This window comes from Syngnathus leptorhynchus, chromosome 15 (genome assembly GCF_054491065.1).
Source record: "Syngnathus leptorhynchus isolate UIUO chromosome 15, UIUO_Slep, whole genome shotgun sequence".
NCBI lineage: Eukaryota > Metazoa > Chordata > Actinopteri > Syngnathiformes > Syngnathidae > Syngnathus > Syngnathus leptorhynchus.
The window spans coordinates 175,795-196,869 of record NC_141209.1 but is presented as its reverse complement, the minus strand read 5'-3'; the positions used below and the strand labels follow the sequence as shown (position 1 = coordinate 196,869).

The 21,075-nt window shown below is 48.6% G+C and overlaps 1 protein-coding gene across 1 annotated transcript; it reads left to right on the top strand.

Moving 5' to 3' along the window:
• Positions 1-556: 556 nt before the first annotated feature.
• LOC147044818 (neurexin-3a-like) lies at positions 557-19,883 on the top strand. The gene is made up of 20 exons (XM_085932536.1): positions 557-562; positions 679-1,017; positions 1,799-1,960; positions 5,223-5,516; positions 5,621-5,768; positions 5,936-6,319; positions 6,897-7,100; positions 8,851-8,877; positions 9,282-9,401; positions 9,634-9,754; positions 9,884-10,144; positions 10,256-10,446; positions 10,833-11,006; positions 12,356-12,475; positions 13,228-13,409; positions 14,044-14,215; positions 14,290-14,379; positions 14,470-14,771; positions 14,960-15,053; positions 19,714-19,883. The coding sequence occupies exons 1-20, from the start codon at positions 557-559 to the stop codon at positions 19,881-19,883; spliced, it is 3,561 nt and encodes a 1,186-aa protein (XP_085788662.1).
• Positions 19,884-21,075: the final 1,192 nt, after the last annotated feature.

Sequence of the window (21,075 nt, the reverse complement as noted above, 5' to 3'; positions counted from 1 at the left end):
CTTTTGGAGAAATCAAAGGGTGGCTTTTCAACTTTTCTTCTTCCCAAACAGCATGTTTGAAGCAAGCAGAGTGGTGTTCCCAATGCTGCGGGTCATTTTCTTTATGGATGGACTAGCGAGCTTGTTCTTGCTTACTATTATGAGCCTTTTTCCCCTCACCGTGGGGTGGCCAAGATAGGAAGGTGAGGGGAGGGGAGTTTAGCTTCCCATCTCATGCCAATGGCATGACGTGCAAAGGAACCGATAGGGCTGTTCACCAAATCGCTCCTTTTCATCAAGCTCTCCCGAAAAAAATAAGCCAACAATAGCGTCTTTTTTTTCTTGCTGACGCGTAGAATCAAATGAAAGTCAAAATGCAATGTTGAAACATGTTTTCACGAAGGCCAATCCTTCAAGCATGTCCAAATTGTTCTTTTTTGCCTTGATATTTGAATACCTCAACTCCTATATCCATCCCAGCAGTCACCAACATCGGCGCACGCCACCGAGGTAAATGTCTTTTCAAGTGTGATGCGGTGATTTCTCTTTTGACTGGTGGAGGAGCAAAGAATGACTGATGAAGGCACATTTTAGCAAGAGTTGGAGGGAAGTGACTTTTTGTTGAGCTTTAATCAATGCCTCAGATCACAGACTTGCAGCTTTAGGCATTTTTCTGTCGCTGGCGAGGAGCACAAGTAGCTAGTGAGTGACAACGGCTCTCTCCCCCCCCCCACAGCAAGGGAAGAGAACGTGGCCACATTCCGTGGTTCCGAATACTTCTGCTACGACCTCTCTCAGAACCCAATCCAAAGCAGCAGCGACGAGATCACGCTCTCGTTCAAGACTTGGCAGCGCAACGGCCTTATCCTTCACACGGGTAAATCGGCCGACTACGTCAACTTGGCGTTGAAGGACGGCGCCGTCTCCCTCGTGATCAACTTGGGTTCCGGAGCCTTCGAAGCCATCGTCGAGCCGGTCAACGGCAAATTCAACGACAATTCCTGGCACGAGGTCAAAGTGACTCGCAACCTTCGGCAGGTAAGGAAGGAGCCGCTTTCCTGACCATTGTAGTCTGAACTTTGTTTGTTCACTTTTGTTTTGGCCCATTTGCCTCACCTGACCTCACCCGCAAACTCCTTTTCCATTGGATTTGTGTTGATGTCTAACCCGCTTCCCCTTTTTGCAAAGCAATCAGGTTTCCAATACGCCGCCACGTTCAAAACACTTCATTGTCTGGTAGATATCCATCATTTCTTATTGCCATATTTTGCTGCCTTGGGTTGTCGTGCTTTTGGCCAATGCTTCCTTCCGTAGCTCCCGTTTCCTCTTTTTCCTGGGCTTTCTCAAAGTGCTACCTCGATTTCAAGTGCAACGTTGACACGGACAGCGTGTCCGTGGAGTAAACCTCATGACGACATTTGACTAAAGAAATCACTCCAACTCCTCCTGTGCCTATTCCTTGATCTTCAATCAACCTCTCTGATGAGGTGGCCCACCTTGCAGTGATAGAAATCGATGCCGTATTTTTCACAGCATTTGTTGACAAAAAAAAAAAATCAAAAAGCATTTGATGAAGATGTCCTGCAAGGTGGATCTGCCGTTCCAGTTGTCCTGAATTGTCTTCCATTCACTTTTGGCGGGTGTGAGTCTTGCGTCCTGGTTTGGGACTTGTGTTGGTGTATTCTAGGCTAACGTGATATCTCACTGACCTGCTGAGACTCCGTAGCGCAAACGTGCTTCTTCCAAAGCAGTGCTGCTACCTTTGTCCTCAGATATGAAAACAATCATTGAATGACCTCCTTTTATTCCTCCGTGTTAGGTCACAATCTCAGTGGATGGGATTTTAACCACCACGGGTTATACCCAAGAGGACTACACCATGCTTGGCTCCGATGACTTCTTCTACGTTGGGGGAAGCCCAAGCACCGCTGACTTGCCTGGATCACCTGTGAGCAACAACTTCATGGGCTGTCTCAAGGAGGTAAGCTGGCTTCAACAGTGGTGCTTTTCAATACGAGAGAAATTGGCATTCTCACATAGCGGCTGCGGCTGCGGCTGCAGCTGCAGATGCTGCTGCTGCTGCAGATGCTGCTGCTGCTGCTGCTGCTGCAGATGCTGCTGCTGCAGAGCCCGAAAAAATCAAATCAACATTCAGGTGGTGCTTTGCAAACCCCGTGTAATCTTGGCTGCTCACTCAGATAATGAACCAGTTTCACTGTCAAGAGGCCTTAGTAAATACAGCCTTCTTTCCTTACTTAAGGAATCTGCCCATTCATAGTATTGCTGTTAACCAGCGCACCATTTTATCGACATTGTAGCCCAAAACACATTCAAAGCAACACTTGTATGAGGTCGGGTGAGTGGCTGCAGCAGGGAGCTGACGTTTTCTGCCGCCATTCCAAAACAACACACATTGGGCAGGCAGGCAGGCAGGCAGGCAGGCACAGTGTCATATGGGCTGCAGGGAGAGTGAGGAAGTGCTGCAGTAGCAAATTAATCCCCTTCTGGCCCACTTCCTACTCTGAGCATGCTAGTTAGGTCCGGGATCCTCAAATCCAGGCAGGCAGGCAGCCAGGCAGCCAGGCAGCCAGGCAGGAGGGCAGACACAAATGTCCAAATACGACAAACAAATAAAGAAGAAAGAGGGAGAACCCTGTGGAGTTGTCTTTCATCTATACATGCTCACAGAAATATTGCTTTGCACAAAACTAAAGATGCATGCATTTTCATATTGTAGGATTTTATCATTCATATTCAGATTGCGTCATAGATCTGGATGTATGTTGTGTTTCCCTTAACTTCACATGAAATAGCTGCCAATTTCCTAGGTCATCAACTTTTGGGAGCAATATTACCCTCTCAAATTCAATTGCTCCTCCCCATCGTGCCACAAAACAACAACAATATATCAAAAGTGGATATACAAAGTCCACTGGCGTCAAGTCTCGTCCTCAGCCCAGCCCAGCCCAGCCCAGCCCCAGCCCAGCCCCAGCCCAGCCCCAGCCCAGCCCCAGCCCAGCCCCAGCCCAGCCCCAGCCCAGCCCCAGCCCAGCCCCAGCCCAGCCCCAGCCCAGCCCCAGCCCAGCCCCAGCCCAGCCCCAGCCCAGCCCCAGCCCAGCCCCAGCCGTTCGTTCCACTATGTGTCTGTTGTCATGGTTTCTGTCTGTGTGCTCGCCCCTCCCCTCCATGATTAGTTCGATTCCTCTCACCTGCCTCTTGTTACCTGTCGTATATATAAGTCTTGTCTGCACCTCATTCCAACCCCCCCAGATGTCTTGTTTCTTCGTTCCCGTTCAAGGAGTTTAGCATCGAAAAAGAATGGGGCAGAGCAAATTGACATTGGGCAGTAGGCAAACGTAGACCCGGAGCCAGTTGAAATCGCTTCAAAAAGAACATCATTGGGGTCTCCGAAAAAGGCATGATTTTGCCAGTACGCGGATTCTATTTTCAAAGGAGCATGATTTACAAAACAGTAGCCTGCAGCTTGATAATGACATGAAAAAAGCATTTGAATAATGAAACTCCTTTGAGCGTCCACAAATGCCAAGCACGCGTGCACGCACGCACGCACTTCAAGGTGGCGTCAACATGCTCCGAGCATTTTCTTCCGTGCTCCCTATGAGTTTGCAGATGTCACATCGACATTTTCTTTAAATAGGCGTCTGAAGACGAGCCTGGTTAAGTCATTGGGCTGAAAAGCATGACGTCCCCAGGTGTACAGGCTTGTATAATGCAAGCGAGCGTGATGACGTGCTGTCTTTTCGGAAAGATTTGTTGTCTTTCCCGTTTCACGTGTGTTGAGCACTCTCCTCTCCTCTCCTCTGCTCCTGCCTCCCCAACCATTAGGCGGCTAATTTGCCTGCTTGCAATCCTCTTGTACTCGCCATCTAGAGTGGCATTATCGAAAAATGTTTTGTTACCATGGCTCCAAATACCGGTTGCCCCGGGTAGCCCGTGCTTGGGCGGCTGTCTGGCCCGGCAATATCGTGCCTTTCATAAGGCAGCAATTACAGAGAAAGGCTACATCTCAGAGCCTACAAAATGCATAATGGCCTACAATAACACATAATTGCTGTAATTGTCACTCACTACTCCATCTCCCCCCCCCCCCCCCCTCCCGCAGCACCGGCACCACCCTCTACCTCGCACATGTCCTTCATTTACCCGGCCAATAGATTGAGATGGTGAAACGCACCGCTTTGGTGAGGAAGGGCATGACGACGCCTGCAAAAAACCCAAGTTGCCCAATAAAGTGTTGGAGGTGACTTAGCCATTGGCCTCAAACATATCTTGCTTTGTTTAGATGAGAACGTTGAGCAACGTCATGTTTTCACCCAAAAGAAGTCAAGTCAAGTTGTTTTCAGATGTTTTAAGGTGAAGAATATGGATGTGTCCAAACATTTCCCAGAACACTTGAGCGTTTTAAAAAAACTTCCAACCAAAGTGGTCATGCTTTAGTGCCATGATTCTTTCCAGCACTTACAGCACAAGCTGTCGCAGACTGTATTTCAGAGAGACGCAAATGTTTTTTTTTCTGGGCTTGACTCTTACGTAGCTGTTCCAATGCCATTTTCTTCAATCAGAGCAGCAGAAAGCGTGCGTGGCTGGGCTTTGACACCATATTCGTGGAAGGATGAAACAAATGGAGAAAGAAGATGCAAAAAAATCCTTTCCCAGGACTTTATCTACTGTCAAATCTCCAGCTGAACCCTTCACTCTATCCACTGGGCACAGCACAGAGCCTCATCATAAAATAGGCAAATAGAAAAGAGTCAAATTAAACAAAGCAAGGGTATTTTTTGGATGTATGCCTTCCACCAAAATATGGCCAGACAGGAGTTACTCTGCCTAGAGAATTAGAGGTAAAAAAAGGCTTTCAATTTTCCACTTGAGCAAATTTCCATTTGCTCACTCACTCACTCACTCACTCACTCACTCACTCACTCACTCACTCACTCACTCACTCACTCACTCACTCACTCACTCACTCGCGTGCACGCGGGCGCGCACACACACACACACACACACACACACACACACCTCTCCCCCCTCTCCCCCCTCTCCCCCCTTCCCCTCCCCAGCTCTCCTCCCCTTGACTCCATCCCCCCATTGTTATTGACAGCATTTACAAGCGCGGTGATAAGAGATTCCCGTTTTCCTTCTGGTGCTTTCCTTGATTGTGAGGACATTTAGTCATACATCAGGTCTTCCAGTCTCCCTCGTATATCTTCTTTCTTGCGCAGGTGGTGTACAAGAACAACGACATCCGCCTGGAGTTGTCCCGACTGGCTCGGGTAGTTGACCACAAGATGAAGATCCAAGGCGAGGTGTCCTACAAATGTGAAAATGTGGCTACGCTGGACCCCATTTCTTTTGAGACTCCAGAGGCCTATATCAGCTTACCCAAGTGGAATACCAAGCGGATGGGATCCATCTCTTTTGATTTTCGCACCACGGAGCCCAACGGCCTCATCCTCTTCACCCACGGCAAGCCGCAAGAGCGCAAAGATGCGTCCAGGAGCCAGAAGAACACCAAGGTCAGCCCGTCTCAAATGACGCCGTGCTTTAATTGGGGTCAAGGTCACGACCGGGTCAAAGACCCCTACCGAGACGAGAAAGTTTGCATTTTCTCCTCCCTCAGGTGGATTTCTTTGCTGTCGAGCTGTTGGATGGAAGTCTGTACCTGCTGTTGGACATGGGCTCAGGAACCATCAAGGTGAAGGCCACGCAAACAAAGGTCAACGACGGCGCCTGGTATCACGTGGACATCCAGAGAGACGGTCGCTCAGGTCGGTTCCGTCCACAGAGTGGGTGGGTGGATGGGTGGGTGGGTGGGTCGCTCAACAGAAAAGGACAGCGAATGGCGCAAGCCGTCACGGCTCCGCTTTTCATCCAGCGTCTAGCGTAGTGTCCTGGAATGACTCCCTCCCTCCCTCCCTCCCTCCCTCCCTCCCAGGTACCATCTCTGTCAACAGCAGAAGGACCCCATTCACCGCAAGCGGCGAGAGCGAAATCCTTGACCTGGAAGGCGACATGTACTTGGGGGGGCTCCCCAGCGATCGCGGCAAGCTCATTTTGCCCACCGAGCTGTGGACGGCCATGCTCAACTACGGCTACGTGGGCTGCGTGCGCGATCTCTTTATCGACGGTCGAAGCAAAGACATCCGTCAGATCGCCGAGGCGCAAAACGGTGCCGGGATTAAGCCTTCCTGCAACAAGCAAGCCGGCAAGCAGTGCGAGAGTTACCCCTGCAAGAACCGAGGCGCCTGCAAAGAAGGCTGGAATCGATTCATCTGCGACTGCACCGGCACGGGTTATTGGTCTCGCACCTGTGAGAGAGGTAAAGAAAGCTAAGAGCAAACACGGGAGCTTTTGGCATGGCTTTGCCAGAACAGTAGGATTCTTTGATGTTTCCGTCTTGGCCGTCAAACGGAAGGCGTTTGAGCACGGCCGTAGGCTCTCCGTTGCTTTCCTCTCGGGCAGTTGCGAATTCCCTCGTCATCCTCAAAAAGCCGGCGGCATACCGTGCCTGAACCTTGCACCGTACTGCCCAGCAATGTTCTTTCCAGGTGTCCGTGGATTTGACTTGGTCATAGTGTAAAAGTAATTATCTTCCGCAAATTGTGAGATTATTTTCTGCAGACCAAATAATAGCCGCATTGTAATTCTGCCTGTTTTTCTCTGTCCTTATCTTCTGGCCTGCAATGAAGTTCCCTGAAAAGCTCATTTTTACTCCTTAAAAAGACCAAACGTGGGTCAATCACATATAGGTGGTATAAAAATGACTTTCCAAGGCATAATGAAGTGAAATATTGCACTATGGTTAGCAATTTTTCTGTCACTCAAAAGAGCCATCTTCACTTTCGGTGGTCCGGACTTTTGGATTTTGAATGTGTGTGTGTGTGTGTGTGTTCCAGAGGCCTCCATCCTCTCCTACGACGGCAGCATGTATATGAAAGTAGTGATGCCAAGCGTCACGCACACCGAGGCAGAGGACGTGTCGCTGCGTTTTCGCTCGCAGAGGGCTTACGGCCTCCTCATGGCCACCACCTCCCGAGACTCGGCCGACACGCTCAGGCTGGAGTTGGACGGAGGCCGCGTCAAACTCACCGTCAATCTAGGTATCGTAGGCACCCCTCCCTCCCTCCCCCGTCCCTCCCTCCACCATCCTTCCTTCCCTCCGTCCCTCCCCCCCTCCCTGCGTCCGCACCTTGGCTCTTCTCATCAGGTGGTTTGTGATGATCTGCTCATGTCACCGTCTCAATTGTCGTTGTCCGTTCGTCAGACAGCATACTCCCATCCCTTAAAGGTTCACGTCGGCTTCGAGAACAGGAGCCTTCGTTAGTTTGCATGAGTGTGACTGCAGAAAACGTTTGTAACTGCAGCTACAGTGGAACCTCAAGGGTCAAGTCGTTCTTTTTTTTTGGGGATAGTTTGTGCAGCTCACACGTGTCCTTCTTGGAAATTGCAAGCGTCAGGACAAAATAGCTAAACCTGAAAATAATACAGACACTGGTACGGCTCCAAATTCAGCAAAGTTTCACGCAAATTCTGGCGCCGATTGGGCTTTGGCGCAAACGGAGCTCTCCTGATGCAAAGTGGCCCGCAAAATACAAGATTTTGAGGTTCTGCTGTACATTTTGAGATTGCGTTAGAGATGCTACACCATCACAACACGTCATTCTGGTTCAATGTTTGGAAAAGGCAAGTGGCTGGTGTAATAGCCCAGATCTTCTTTATGTTCTTTGATTTTTTTTGGAGGAAGTCAGCGGTAAAAGCCCGCAAAGACATTTGAAGGTGATTGTGACCTGATTTGAAGACAAATTTCCAAATGAGCCGAAAAACAAATGCGCTGAGACTTTCTGAGAGTTGACTTCCACCAGCGATCCACCACAAGATAGACAAAACTTTGATTTGCATTCCCATGATTCTGTTTTGAGATCTTCTTTCTCACCTTTCTGGAGTGATTTATGTCATCTGCTGACGATGGTGTGTGGAGCTTTTGCATTTATCTGCCATTTTCCATTCTGCTTTGTCAAAAGATGGTATTCACCCCTTCAAAGGCCTTAAGCCTGCGGCCCGTCTGGCGAACAGCCCGACAACAGAGCCCAGCAAAACCTACAGCTGGCTGCGACCCCAAGCCGAGCCGAGCCGAGCCGAGCCGTGCCGAGACGAGCCGAGCCGTGCCGTGCCGAGACGAGCCTTTTCCCCACCGCTCAAATTGTACAACGACCACCCACCGTAAACCTAACTCGTAACGTGACCAGACACATACGACGACGGGTTATTCTTTGAAGCTTTCTTCCCGCCAAACTGCAGTGTACACACACAGCTGCGCATCGTGTATATTTCTGGATTGTAGCGCACGAGATGTGATGGCTGGGGTCCCGTGCCTCTGCACGGTGCTGGTGCTGACTGGATCGCGGCTGTTTGCTCCCACTTTTCTGTTGCGGTTGACGGCACATGAAACTAGCAGCCGCACGGTGACCGACCCCCACAGCTCAAAGAAGCTTCAAACCCAAAGTCAAACTGATACCATGCCATTGACTTCAAATAGGGTTGATGATTCAAACAATCCAAGTCCAATTTTGGGGGTTGGAAATCAAATGCGGCTGGTACCAAAAGTGGCCATTTTACTGTTGAATATTGTCCCTCCCTCACAATTATCTGTAGCTCACCTACATCCATCCAAAAGAACACAAAGACTTAGTTCAAATTGTGGCTTTGTCCAAGATAAAGATGGACGCAATGAAAATGGCCGTCTTTCTCCATGTGTACGTCCCCGGAAGGGTGGAACTTTTGTTTTTGGATGTCTGCAGCTGTAACCTTGAAGGATGCAATTTCATCTGTCATTTATTCTTCCCCATCTAGACTGTATCAGGATAAACTGTAACTCCAGTAAGTTACCACTCAAGTTTCATTTTGCTTTCTATGTTTCTATGATGATGTGTTGATGCAATATACGTATGCGAACCGCAAGCTGCTTTAGTGTACAAAGTAAAGAAGAAAAGCTAACTCTGACGAGTCATCGTGTTCATGTAGGCATTCTCTTATACGTACAATGATAAGGCCAGAGCAGTCACGATGGCAAAGTACTACTACTACTACTACTACTACTACTACTACTACTGCTACTACTGTATGAGAAGCGTCAGTGGTCAAGCAAAACTCCAGGAGTGTCCTTTGACAAATGTTGTGTGTTTTTGCCACTGTTTGAACCAAACCTTTGGTTCCCAAACTAGACGAAAACCAAAGGATTGGTTGCAGGCTCCGGATGTGTTTAACTTTGTGATTGTTCTCAGGCAAAGGACCGGAGACGCTGTATGCCGGGCAAAAGCTCAATGATAACGAATGGCATACGGTACGAGTGGCGCGTCGCGGCAAAAGCTACAAGCTAATCGTTGACGATGATGTAGCAGAAGGTACATGGGCTCATGGTGTTCTCACCTCCTTACCTCGCCGGCCGCTCCTTGCACGCGTGTGGTCGGGCGGGGCGGGGCGGGGCGGGGCAGGGCGGGGCGGCTGGCATCGCTCTAATTCGATGACTTTCTCCTTAAATCAGCCCTTCCTTTTGTGTTAGTGTCAGACGGTGTTCTCTTTTCTTTTTCTTTTTGTCTTTCTTTTCACCCCATCCCCTGCCCGCACCATCTTCAGGCCAAATGGTGGGTGACCACACACGTCTGGAGTTCCACAACATTGAAACGGGCGTCATGACCGAGCGCAGGTTTCTTTCCAGCATCCCGTCCAGCTTCATTGGTCATCTGCAGAGCCTCAGGTAGAAAAGCAAGCGCACTCCTATTTGGACAGGCAAGAGTGGCTGGCTGGCTAGCTGGCTGGCTGGCCCCGCTTTTCTTCAGAAAAATGCAATATTTGCCTCTGCCTGCCCCTTTTTCTTCTCCTCCAGATTCAATGGCATGCTCTACATCGACCTGTGCAAAAACGGCGACATTGATTTTTGCGAGCTCAACGCCCGCTTTGGGATCCGTTCCATTATCGCTGACCCGGTCACCTTTAAATCCAAGAGTAGCTATCTGAGCCTGGCCACCCTCCAGGCCTACGCCTCCATGCACCTCTTCTTCCAGTTCAAGACCACCTCCGCCGACGGCTTCATCCTATTCAACTCGGGAGATGGCAGTGATTTTATTGCCGTCGAGCTGGTGAAAGGGTGAGTTGGAAAAGGTCCGATTCCCTGGTCTGGTCTCGCGTGGCGTCTGGTCTGGTCTGGTCTGGTCTCTGAGTATGTTCTATGCGAGTCTAAGGATGTCCTCCCCCGCAGATATATCCATTACGTGTTTGACCTGGGGAACGGGCCCAATTTGATCAAGGGCAAAAGTGAACGAGCCCTGAATGACAACCAGTGGCACAACGTGGCCATCACCCGAGACAACAGCAACACTCATACCCTCAAAGTGGATGCCATAGCCACAATTCAGAGCATCAATGGGGCCAAGAACTTGGACCTGAAAGGTATGCAAAGAGGCTTGACAGCAATGTCCAAACCCTTATTTGGATGGGAAGTGGTTGGCAAATCCTTTTTAGCCTACAAATATTGAGTTAGTATAAGGATCACCTTTCAATTGGATGCCTGCCTGCCTGCCTGCCTGCCTGCAACACCTTCCATAAAAGCTGGGACAGGGCCAGGGTTTGTCCTCTCCTTTCGACCATACTCAATGAGTCTTTGGAAACGGAGGGCAATAACTGCCCCACCCCCACCCACCTGCTCCCATTCCTTAAGGTCTCTCAAAACTTTGGACATTTGTTGAATGGCTAAGGTGTGCGTGTGTGTGTGTGTGTGTATCAAGCCAGTGCAGTTGTTCAAACGTGGGTTGCTAGCAGCTTTTGAATGTCTTCAGGCGACCTTTTCATCGCTGGATTGGGTCCTGGCATGTATGGTAGTCTTCCCAAACTGGTGGCCTCCAGAGAGGGTTTCCAAGGCTGCTTGGCTTCAGTGGACCTCAACGGGCGTCTGCCAGACCTCATCAGCGACGCCTTGTTTCGTAGCGGGCAGATTGAGCGTGGATGTGAAGGTACACGCTCCCTCAGGTCCGGGCCTGACGTAAAGTTCAACTCCAGCAGCTGGGGCGGCTCCTTCTACCTGCTCAATACAAACAGTAGCGGCACGGCCTGGCGTGCCTACCGACGTTGCTCCGTGGCCTTAGCCGTGCTCGTGGCGTCGCTCGGCCACGGCTAAGCCCGGCTCCGGACAGACGCCGGCTGGCTTTATCGGCCACATTGGCCGCCGCCGATTCCGTGGGTGAATTTGAGCTGATGAAAGTCTAAATCCAATTCTACAAGGTACTTCTCCTTTGGGCTTTTGCGAGAAAGGGGACAGACATGCCGCGGCGCGGCGCTTAGTCCGATTTCAGTGGAGCGAGCGCAAAACACGCCGAGGCTTTTCATTTGTTTTCCTTTGGACTTCCGCTTGGACTTTTTGCTCTGGCGACTTATTCCATCCATGGGCTTTGCATGAGCGAGAAGGTGTCATTGTTTCCATCCTCCATAGGCTTCTGGGTCGGCTTCCATATGTTGTTCTTGTTGTTTGCATGGAAATCATTTTCTGTACAGTATTTCTTTTTTTTTTTTGCCTGCCTGCCTGCCAGCCAGCCAGCCAGCAGCCACATCATTCAAGTCGGGCATTGAGTGTATTGTAATGTTCTTTTTGTTCCGGTGGCTTCCAGACTCCCATGTTAGACTAATGAATGTCTGTTGACAGACAGCAAGTGACAATGTGTACTTACTTGTCTGTGCTCACTGTGACAATCTGAATGCGGTTGATAATGAAGGTTTTTGCTGTACAACAATAAAGTAGGAGATGATTGATTCATTTTATAAAATAAAATCTCATCAATCACACTTTTTTGTCCATGGCAATCTAGTGTCTCATTTTTCTGTGTGCTTGTACGTATACATTTCTTCGAAGCCGACGCATCACGATTTGTCATTTAAACTGCCTCGTCATCTACTGCCTCATCTTCGCTGCCGCTTTTGACACACGTGAAATTGATTTCTCTTTTGTTTTTGTCTCTCTCCATGCCATTATAGAAGCCCATCAATGATATTTGGTCACAATGTTGTCGTTGATCATTGCAATCACTCCATGCAAAAGCTTGCAGAACTAGATCAAGGAAAAATGCAGCCCAAACCAATTGGGACACAAATTGAAAGCGCGAGCGTTTGGAATATTTCCTTTGGGTGTGGCTTTGCTATGAGGCAGGTCCAATGCGCACACACACACACACACACTTTAAAGGTGGCCGGCGATTTGGTGTTTGTATGATGCTGAATCCCTGAGGCCGGCCGGCCAGCCACGGTTTGGGTCGGGGCTGTCTGCGTGCGTGCGTGCGTGCGTGACTGTGGGGGCTTGTGGACTTTGCAGGTCCCAGCACCACCTGTCAGGAGGACTCGTGTGCCAACATGGGGATTTGCATCCAGCAGTGGGAGAACTACACGTGTGACTGCTCCATGACCTCCTACACTGGGACGCAGTGCAATGACCGTGAGTGCTGCGCTGCGCTGCGCTGCGCTGCGCTGCGCTGCGCTGCCTGGCGCTGCCTGGCGCTTTCACATCTCTCTCACACACAGCAAAGCAAGCAGGGAGGGCAATGTACTCGTCGGAAGAGAATCTATTTTCTCCTTGGCTGCTTTTTATGACTATCCTGCCGCACACTACATCATTTCTTCTGATCCTCGGGCCGCCACACCTTTCTTTACCTGGAGCGGGCGGGACAAAAGTCTTCCTTCGGCTTACGCTACACTCGACGCTTACTTTGACAAGTGCTTTTGAGCAAGAGAAACAATTGTCCAACACGAGCGCCGTCTGTCATAAAAGGTGTCCCGCGGCACATCCATCAGGTATGCTCGTCACAGCATTTACCGCAGATGGCGTCTTTTGATCCGGCCGACAACGAAATGGGCGGAGGGACCACGTTTGCTGAAATGGATGTTTTGGTCTATCAGCATCTAGAAGAATAAAGACGTCGTTTGGTTCATGGCATTTAGGAACGTGGATCATTTGCCAGGACGATACGCATTTAGCCCGGTTAACGTGACAGCACCTGCAATTTGGCCGAGTCTCGTGACGCCTCAAAATGGGGCATTGATAGCAACGGCTATCCTGTAGTACAGCGAGCGATCGATCCCTAGCCCCAAAGTGAATGACAGCCGCTAGGCCGCCAGCCAATAGGCTCCTGTTGTTAGCCCCTTCGATATGAAACCTTCTTCTGCTCTCCTCTGCTCTGCTCTGCTCAGCCGGGACCACATACATCTTTGGCAAAGGAGGAGGCCTCATAACCTTCACGTGGCCCGACAACGAGAAACCGAGCACCAGGACCGACAGGCTGACCGTTGGCTTTAGCACCTCGCTCAAAGACGGCATCCTCGTCAGGATCGACAGTGCTCCGGGTCTGGGGGACTTTCTCATGCTTCACATCGTAAGTTCATAGCGCACTGGCGACTGAACCCGGATGGATGCGAGAATCAAGCTTCAAAGTCAATCAGGGCAGGGCAGGGCTCCCTCCCTCCCTCTTGATCTTGCTTTGCTTTGGAAGTGCCCTCATTTAACCTCCTGGTGAAAATCAACCAGTGCTATAAGCCTGGGAGTCCGGCGCTCCACATTGTTGCCCTTTGCCTATGGTGTCCTCTAGTGGACGAATCGTCCATTTGGTCCCAAATCAAACTCGTCCTGTCATTTAACCAAGACCACCATAAGATTAGTTGTGCAAGGTCGTTGCTATAGTTACTGTCTGATTTCAAATGCATTATTCATTCATTCATCACCATCATCCAAGTGTCCCTCCTGACTGACTTTCAGCTCCCACTCACAGCCACGGTAGAAATACGTACGCGGGGGCCGTGATTGACTGCTGCACTGGCCGGCCGGCCGGCCGGCCGGCAGACCGACCCACCCGCCGTTCATTAGTCGTCATCATCAACACAAAGCGTGATGCACCGAAAACACACAGCCAGCGGTTCAGCGGTTCAGCGGTTGGCCTTTCACCGCGTCTGTCATCAAACAGTGGCTTTCCCATAGCCAAGCCAGTGTTGATTTTTGCTCTGTCATTGTAGCAACAAGGCAAAATCGGCGTGACGTTCAACATCGGGACGGTGGATATCAGCGTCCGAGAGGGCAGCACCCCGGTGAATGACGGAAAGTATCACGTGGTCCGCTTCACCCGAAACGGTGGCAACGCTACGCTGCAGGTTGACAACTGGTCCGTCAATGAACACTTCCCAACAGGTAGAGAGAGAAACAACAAAGGAACTGCTAGTTTTGTCTTTTGGTCTCGAGCTTCGTCAATGTTTTGGTCCAAGGGAACAGCGACATTGAACGGGTTCAGTTGGCCAATAAGAAAATTCCTTTCAAGTACTCCAGGCCGGTGGAAGAATGGCTCCAAGAAAAAGGTAGGCAAACGCAACCTTTGAATCAATCACTCACTCTACGCTACGTGGCCTCCCTCCCCCGCTTTGAACAGACGTACATGTCTCCCGTAGGACGCCAGCTCACCATATTCAACACCCAAGCCAGCGTGGCCATCGGCGGGAGCGACCGTGGCCGGCCGTTTCAGGGCCAACTCTCTGGCCTTTATTACAATACCCTCAAGCTGTTGAACACGGCTGCGGAGAGCAACCCCAATGTCAAGATCAACGGGAGCGTGAGGCTGGTGGGCGACGTGCCCACCGGGGCGGGCTCCGCCAAGTCCACTGCCGTGCCTTCGGATGTCTCCACTAACTTCATTGAGACCACCACCATGATGTCCACCACCACCACGCGCAAACACAGGTCCTCTTCAACGGTACGCTGATTGACACGCTTGGCAGGGATGGCGAAGCCAGGTCCAGCATTGAAAAGCCAAGCTGTGGCAGACTGCATTTTCCATCCCTGCTAACGAGCCCCGCCTTTCCAACGGAACACAAATAACGCAGCGAGATCAAATGCCGTCAAATGTGATCAAATGGTGCCTTTTTCTCCCTTCTGATGAAGAAGCATCCAACAGACGACATCGTGTCGTCTGCCGAGTGTTCCAGCGACGATGAAGACCTGGAGGAGTGTGAAACGGGTCATCCAGGTGGGCTAGGTTAGTTTGCACTTGCTTGCTTTCTATGTGCGCTCATGCATCAGCACCAGTACGGATGGAGGGAGGGAGGGAGGGAGGGCTGGAGGGATGGATGAATGGATGATGGCAGTCTCAAAGCATCACATCCCCATGGTTTGGCAAAGTGTAACTTTATCTGAAAAAACAATCCAATCCATTTGATTTGAATAATAAGCGGCTCTTCAGAGCTCGGTTTTCTTAGCCTGCAAGTAGCAGAAGTTCATTTGCGTGTCATGAACTACACTTGCACATGGGGTCATCCAAAGTGCTCCATATGGTCACATATACACATTTCGCTCGCTGAGATTTGAAAACAAACCTAATAATGAGCGAAATTTGTATCCCAGTGAACCATTATGAGCCAGTGATGTTGCCATTGATCACATTGAGCCTTCTTTTCAATCAGTATATTGTCTTGATTTATTTGAAGAATCCCGTCATCGATTTATTTTCTTTTTTTTTGGGGGGGGGGGGTTAAATCACTCCATAATCACATTTAATTGTCCATATTGACAGTAGATGCTTGCATTTTTGCTTTAAAGAGCGAGAGAGAGAAAACAGAGAGAACAGATATCATTGAATTTCTGTGTATTTTTTTTTCTTTCATTTTTTTTTCCTTTGGGTTTTGCTTCCAAGAATACTCGTCATTCTGTCTTTTTGCACCTAAACCAATCCATGAATCCATTAAGCAGCCATTTTTTTTTCCCTTCCCAATAGAGAATAGGTATATTTGAAAGAATTTGGGAATTCCCACATGATGATGACTTTTAGCAAAACGCAACCGGGAAAGGAAAGTATTGGTTGAAAGTCAAGAAGATCATTTCTCCCTCATCAGACAAAGAAAGAAAGAAAGAAACAAATAGGCTGACAACCAGTTTGGCCATTCCCAATTTCTTTGAAAGAGTATGCAGGAGCTGATCATGTCACTGACTTCAACGCTGAAATTCTTTGCGAAGAAAGACAGACAGACAGGGCCCCTGTCATCCCATCATATTGAGAGAGAAATTCACGCCATCCTAACCCTGACATGAGTTTGATGTTGACAGTGGCATGCATGCTCTGTGGATGTACTTTTGCCTTCTTTTTTGCATTTTCTGAATTGGCTGGCTTCTTTGCATGTACAGTATTTGACTTTCATCACGTATGTACTGTAGGTCTGTCTATCCATCACTTTGCAAAGGACAGTGGCAACCTATTCTTTGATCAACCTTAACATTCGAAACCAAATCCAGTTTGATGACGCTCTCATTTGAATGCAAAAGAAATGAATGGAAATGGATTCCCATTGACGGCACCTTCAAGCTACGCAAGAGTATGTTACAAAAAAGATGAACCTTGTCGTATGGATTTCTCACTGATTGGCAGGCACGTTTTTTTTGGTTTTTGTTTTTTCCATTTTGCTCAGACGGAATTTTGTTCATCAATTTGCATGATGGTTTTGATAACAATAGTCAAAATTGCTTTGTCTGCAGCAACATCAAATGCAAAGCCTGCATTCTCTTTCTCCGTTGGTTGTTTCCTGATACTGTTCTCTGTTATCCATCTGTTGCGTCTTCCTTCAATCGAGTCATTTCATAAGATGGCAATGATGAATCCGTCTTTGGATTTCTCGAACGTCCGCTAGAGCCCAAAAGGAGAAGTTGCCCGAGAATTGCTTTCCGGTAGAATGGTGTCATTTACAAATGCGACGCTTTGCGTCTGCATCCGTCAGATGGAGATTCTGAAGAAAACGTGAACAGGCCGAAAGGCAGCGTAGCAAATTTGCGGTACGGCGTGAAATCCGTGGTCGTGACAAAAGGGAGCGGCCGAGGGAGGCGCCGTAGACGGAACGGCGACCGACCGGCTCCATCTCGGTCGAGTGGCCGTCCAAAGCGCCAGACGGCTAGCTCCTGTAAAAGACTCCCAAAGTCCTAAATCTTCACTCCGATTTGGAGCCGTGCCTGCTCAATGCCATCTGATGGAATGTCCTTGCCATCCAAAGAGCCTGGATTGAGTGCACATGAAACATAGTGAATTTGAATCAAACGGGACGGGACGGGACGGCTGACAACGGGCTCGGGGAAAGCTGACAAAGCTGAAAGCTGATGTTATGGCGCTCCGCTCGTGTCTCCTAAACGGTAGCTGAAGAAAGAGCTTGCGAGCTTGAAGCCTCCCTCCCTCCCTCCTTCCCTCCCTCCCTCCCTCCCTCCCTCCCTCCCTCCCTTCCCTCCCTCCCTCCCTCCCTCCCTCCAGTGCAGCAATGGGCACACAGACAGCAAGCATTCTTTGATTGTTCTCTTCATTGTTTCATGAGCGCTCCAATCCACTCCAGCGACCCAGTGTCTGTCTTGTGGCTATGCACTCGTTGGACATTTGTCCCACATGACAACTATGTCTATGGAATGTGCAGTGGAAGTGGTCAATACACCCCTTTTGCAAATACTGCGATTTGATTTGACATTCATCCTTTTGAGAAAGAAACTGAAAGTAGTGGGCTCAGTCATTGTTGCCATTTTGAGACTCTTTGGCCATTGTCACACGGATGCACTATGTTATCAACTGAATATTTCCACAAATAAATGTAACCAGTTGATCCGACCAAAAGAGTGCTAGCACACTCAATAATGTGTGTGCTCTCTCTCGCTCTCTCGTGACATGAATGTTTTTTTTTTTCCCCAACTGAACCAAAACTGTGAACTCAAAAGGGGTGTTTGACATTTCCATATCCATATTTTTCCCTCCCTGTTCCCGACGGCTATTAGTTCCAGTTGACCTGTATCCCAATCATACTAGAATGGAATCAAATCAAAGTGGGAAAAAAAAGCCATTGTGGCGAGAGAGCGGCGATCCCACTTTGTACACGCAGTTGCTTTCTGCTAGCACGAGCCCGATGTGATTTCTGGAGTATGGCATTGGGACACAGCGTCTGTCACTTGTTTTGCTCACTTTGAGTGAGTGCCTTGTCAATGTTCTTTTCCTTCCTTTCTACTTTCCCTAAATGCAACTTACTTGAAGCATGCATCAACATCCTGCAGTAGGACTAAAACCAAAGCCAAAATGACTCATTTCCAGTTGTCACTGTACACCCAGACTGCACGGCCGCTTCAATATATTTGTCACACATGAGAGAGGAGCCTCGGAGCCTCGGAGCCTCGGAGCTCGGAGCCTCGGAGCCTCGGAACTCGGAGCCTCGGAGCTCGGAGCCTCGGAGCTCGGAGCCTCGGAGCCTCGGAGCCTCGGAGGCTCGGAGCTCAGAGCCTCGGAGCGGAGTCCCTCTCTCCGCAGTGTCTGTTTTCTATTGTGTGCATCTGGTTGTAGTGTGTGCAAAATTTCAAATGACTTTGTTCATTCATCTTAACATTTTTCATTTGATACTTTGAACAGGTCTTTTTTTTTTCTTTTTTATTAATCCAAATGGCATTTTGGTTCTTATTATGGTTATTTGGCTTTGAGTGTTTCTTCTTTTTATTTTTTATTTTTTTTTAATTGGATTCTAATTCAACAGCATCGGGACCCTTTTTTTCCTTTTTGACATCTAATTTGACCATTTGGGATTTGGAACCGCTTCTACTACTAACTACTACTACTACTACTACTAACGCCGAACGAACGCTGTGTGCTTTTCCATCCTATTTTTGCTGTCCGCGCAATTTGTCCCAAAAAGTCCCTGTTCCAATTTAGTAGATGGAGCCGTTCCAGATCCTTAACTCCACGATGGTCTATTTGTCAAGCCAGCCTATTGAAGTCGAATACTTTGATTGTGAGCGTTAACGAACGAACGAACTAACTAAGCAAGTGCATGGCTAAAAAGTTGCAGTTTAGGGTTTGTCAGAGCTGTCAGTGTTAGAGTTCTTCTGTTGTGTTCTTTTCTGTGGATGGGCATGTATATGCTCATTGTTTGTATATCCCCATCCCTTCCTTACAGCCAAAAGCTCTATTGCCGCCCGACCGCCTCGTTCTGCCTTTACATGGACATGGCAACTGACTTACACTGTCACCCTCATCAGCCTCATTTCCTATGTAGTCTGTTCATAGGTCCCCTTCCTTCCTTCCTTCCTTCCTTCCTTCCTTCCTTCCTTCCTTCCTTCCTTCCTTCCTTCCTTCCTTCCTTCCTTCCTTCCTTCCTTCCTTCCTTCCTTCCTTCCTTCCTTCACCCCTTCACCCCTTCACCCCTCCTCCCTTCACCCCTTCTTCACCCGCTCCCTTCTCGCTAGACTCGAAAGATCAAGTCGATTCACTCATTCTGCTCGAAAGGAGAATCCCTTTCATTTGAGATACTATCGTCGAGTGCAATGGAAAATTGTAGATTTTGTAAAAAGAAACCGTCAAGTTAATGATTCGATATTTCAACGACCACAAAAAAAAAAAAAAAGAGCCAAATGATGGTGTTTATTTATTTTTACGTTTTGTGGTGTGGATGTGTGTGTTGTTGCCTCCCTGTACTGTCACGTTGAATATAGAACACACGCTCCAATGGAAAAGAATACGGTATTTTTAATGTTACAACTATTACGATGATGATGATGATGATGATGATGATGATGATGGTAATACACTTCTCTTTTGTAAATTCTTTCCTTCCTGCCAAATTCATGCGGGCGGGCAATATCTCGATGTAAGTGGACCAATTGTGTATGGCAAATTCTCTGAAATTGTCTTTCAGTCATGCAGTTTGGAACATTGGCGAGATTCCTCTCAATTTGCTCGACTTGCCGGCCAGCTCCGCTCTTACCGTTAAGAAATAGGACACGTCTCACGTCGAATGGTTTTGATTGTGGCCGAACACGGCATTTGTCGGCTCTCGAAAAGTCAGTCGATCCACTGCATCACTGAGCAATTTGTGAAAATGAACAGTCTTTGTTTTATTGATCATTTCAAGGATAATAAAATGTGCTTGATTTCGCTCATGGAGTTGCGTGCTTGTGAATGTGCTGTGATGTGCATTCATTTTCACTTTCAATATGCGCCGCGGCGGAGGAGACGTACGATTCACGTCAATGGCAGTTTGAATGTTCCCGTCATTCAAACTCGGCGCCAGCTAAAAAGCTCATTTGTATTTTCAGACACATCCAACGATTGCATTTCAGCACTCAGCCGGGCTCATACGGGATTTGTGGCTCGCTCAGATGCAATGCAAGAATATGACGTATCTGTGGAAAATCGATTGGAAACGATTTCAGATGCTTACCGATAAACCGGGCCGTTGCACCTCGCTGATGTTTAGTTTTAGTTTTACATGTAAAATGATCATTCACTTCAAATGGGCAGAATGTGCCGGTGACTCTCGTAAGCAATTTCGAATGTAATGTCATGCATATTTGTACGATATCGCGGTGGGTGGGTGATCAAAAGGCAAAAGCCTCCTCCCAAAAAAGAGCTGATAATGATCGATGACCCGAATTTCTAGCTATGGCATTTGAACTCATTCAGGTTGGAGTGAACTTTGCCGTCTCGAGCTGTCAATGGCAGTGAATGATTTCGACGATTAAGTCGGGAAACGTGATCCTTTGCTCTTTTCGTGAGAAAGGGCTCACCGATTTGGACAAAAGTATATCGTCGGAAAGGTGAGCGTTCGGATTCCGTCGTTCTGCCATTGACATTGTATGGACATTTCCGTGTTACAGAGCTGCGGCGGAGCCACTGTCACATTTGGAATGACCTGAAATATGACCATCAATGGTGGAGGAGCCATTCTCTTTGCCTTCTCTTCCTTTCCCATTCACTCTCAATCAAAGAGCCGATTGGTTGATTGATTTGAAACGCAATTCCAGAACAGTCAGCTCTGTATCACAGAAATATTTGAGCGAGCGAGCGAGCCAGCGAGCGAGAGGCTTAAGAGATTTGGGGAGCGCATCATTGGCAAATCTGCTATACTAGAAGGAAGGTAACAGTAGTCCATTTGAAAATGTCCTTCTGCTTTTTTTTTCTTCTATTCAAAGTATGTTTCTGAGGCTCGTCTTTCCACACCTCTTCAGCCTTTTGAGATTCCAAATTGTACATGTCTTCCTTCTATTGTTCTTTGGCA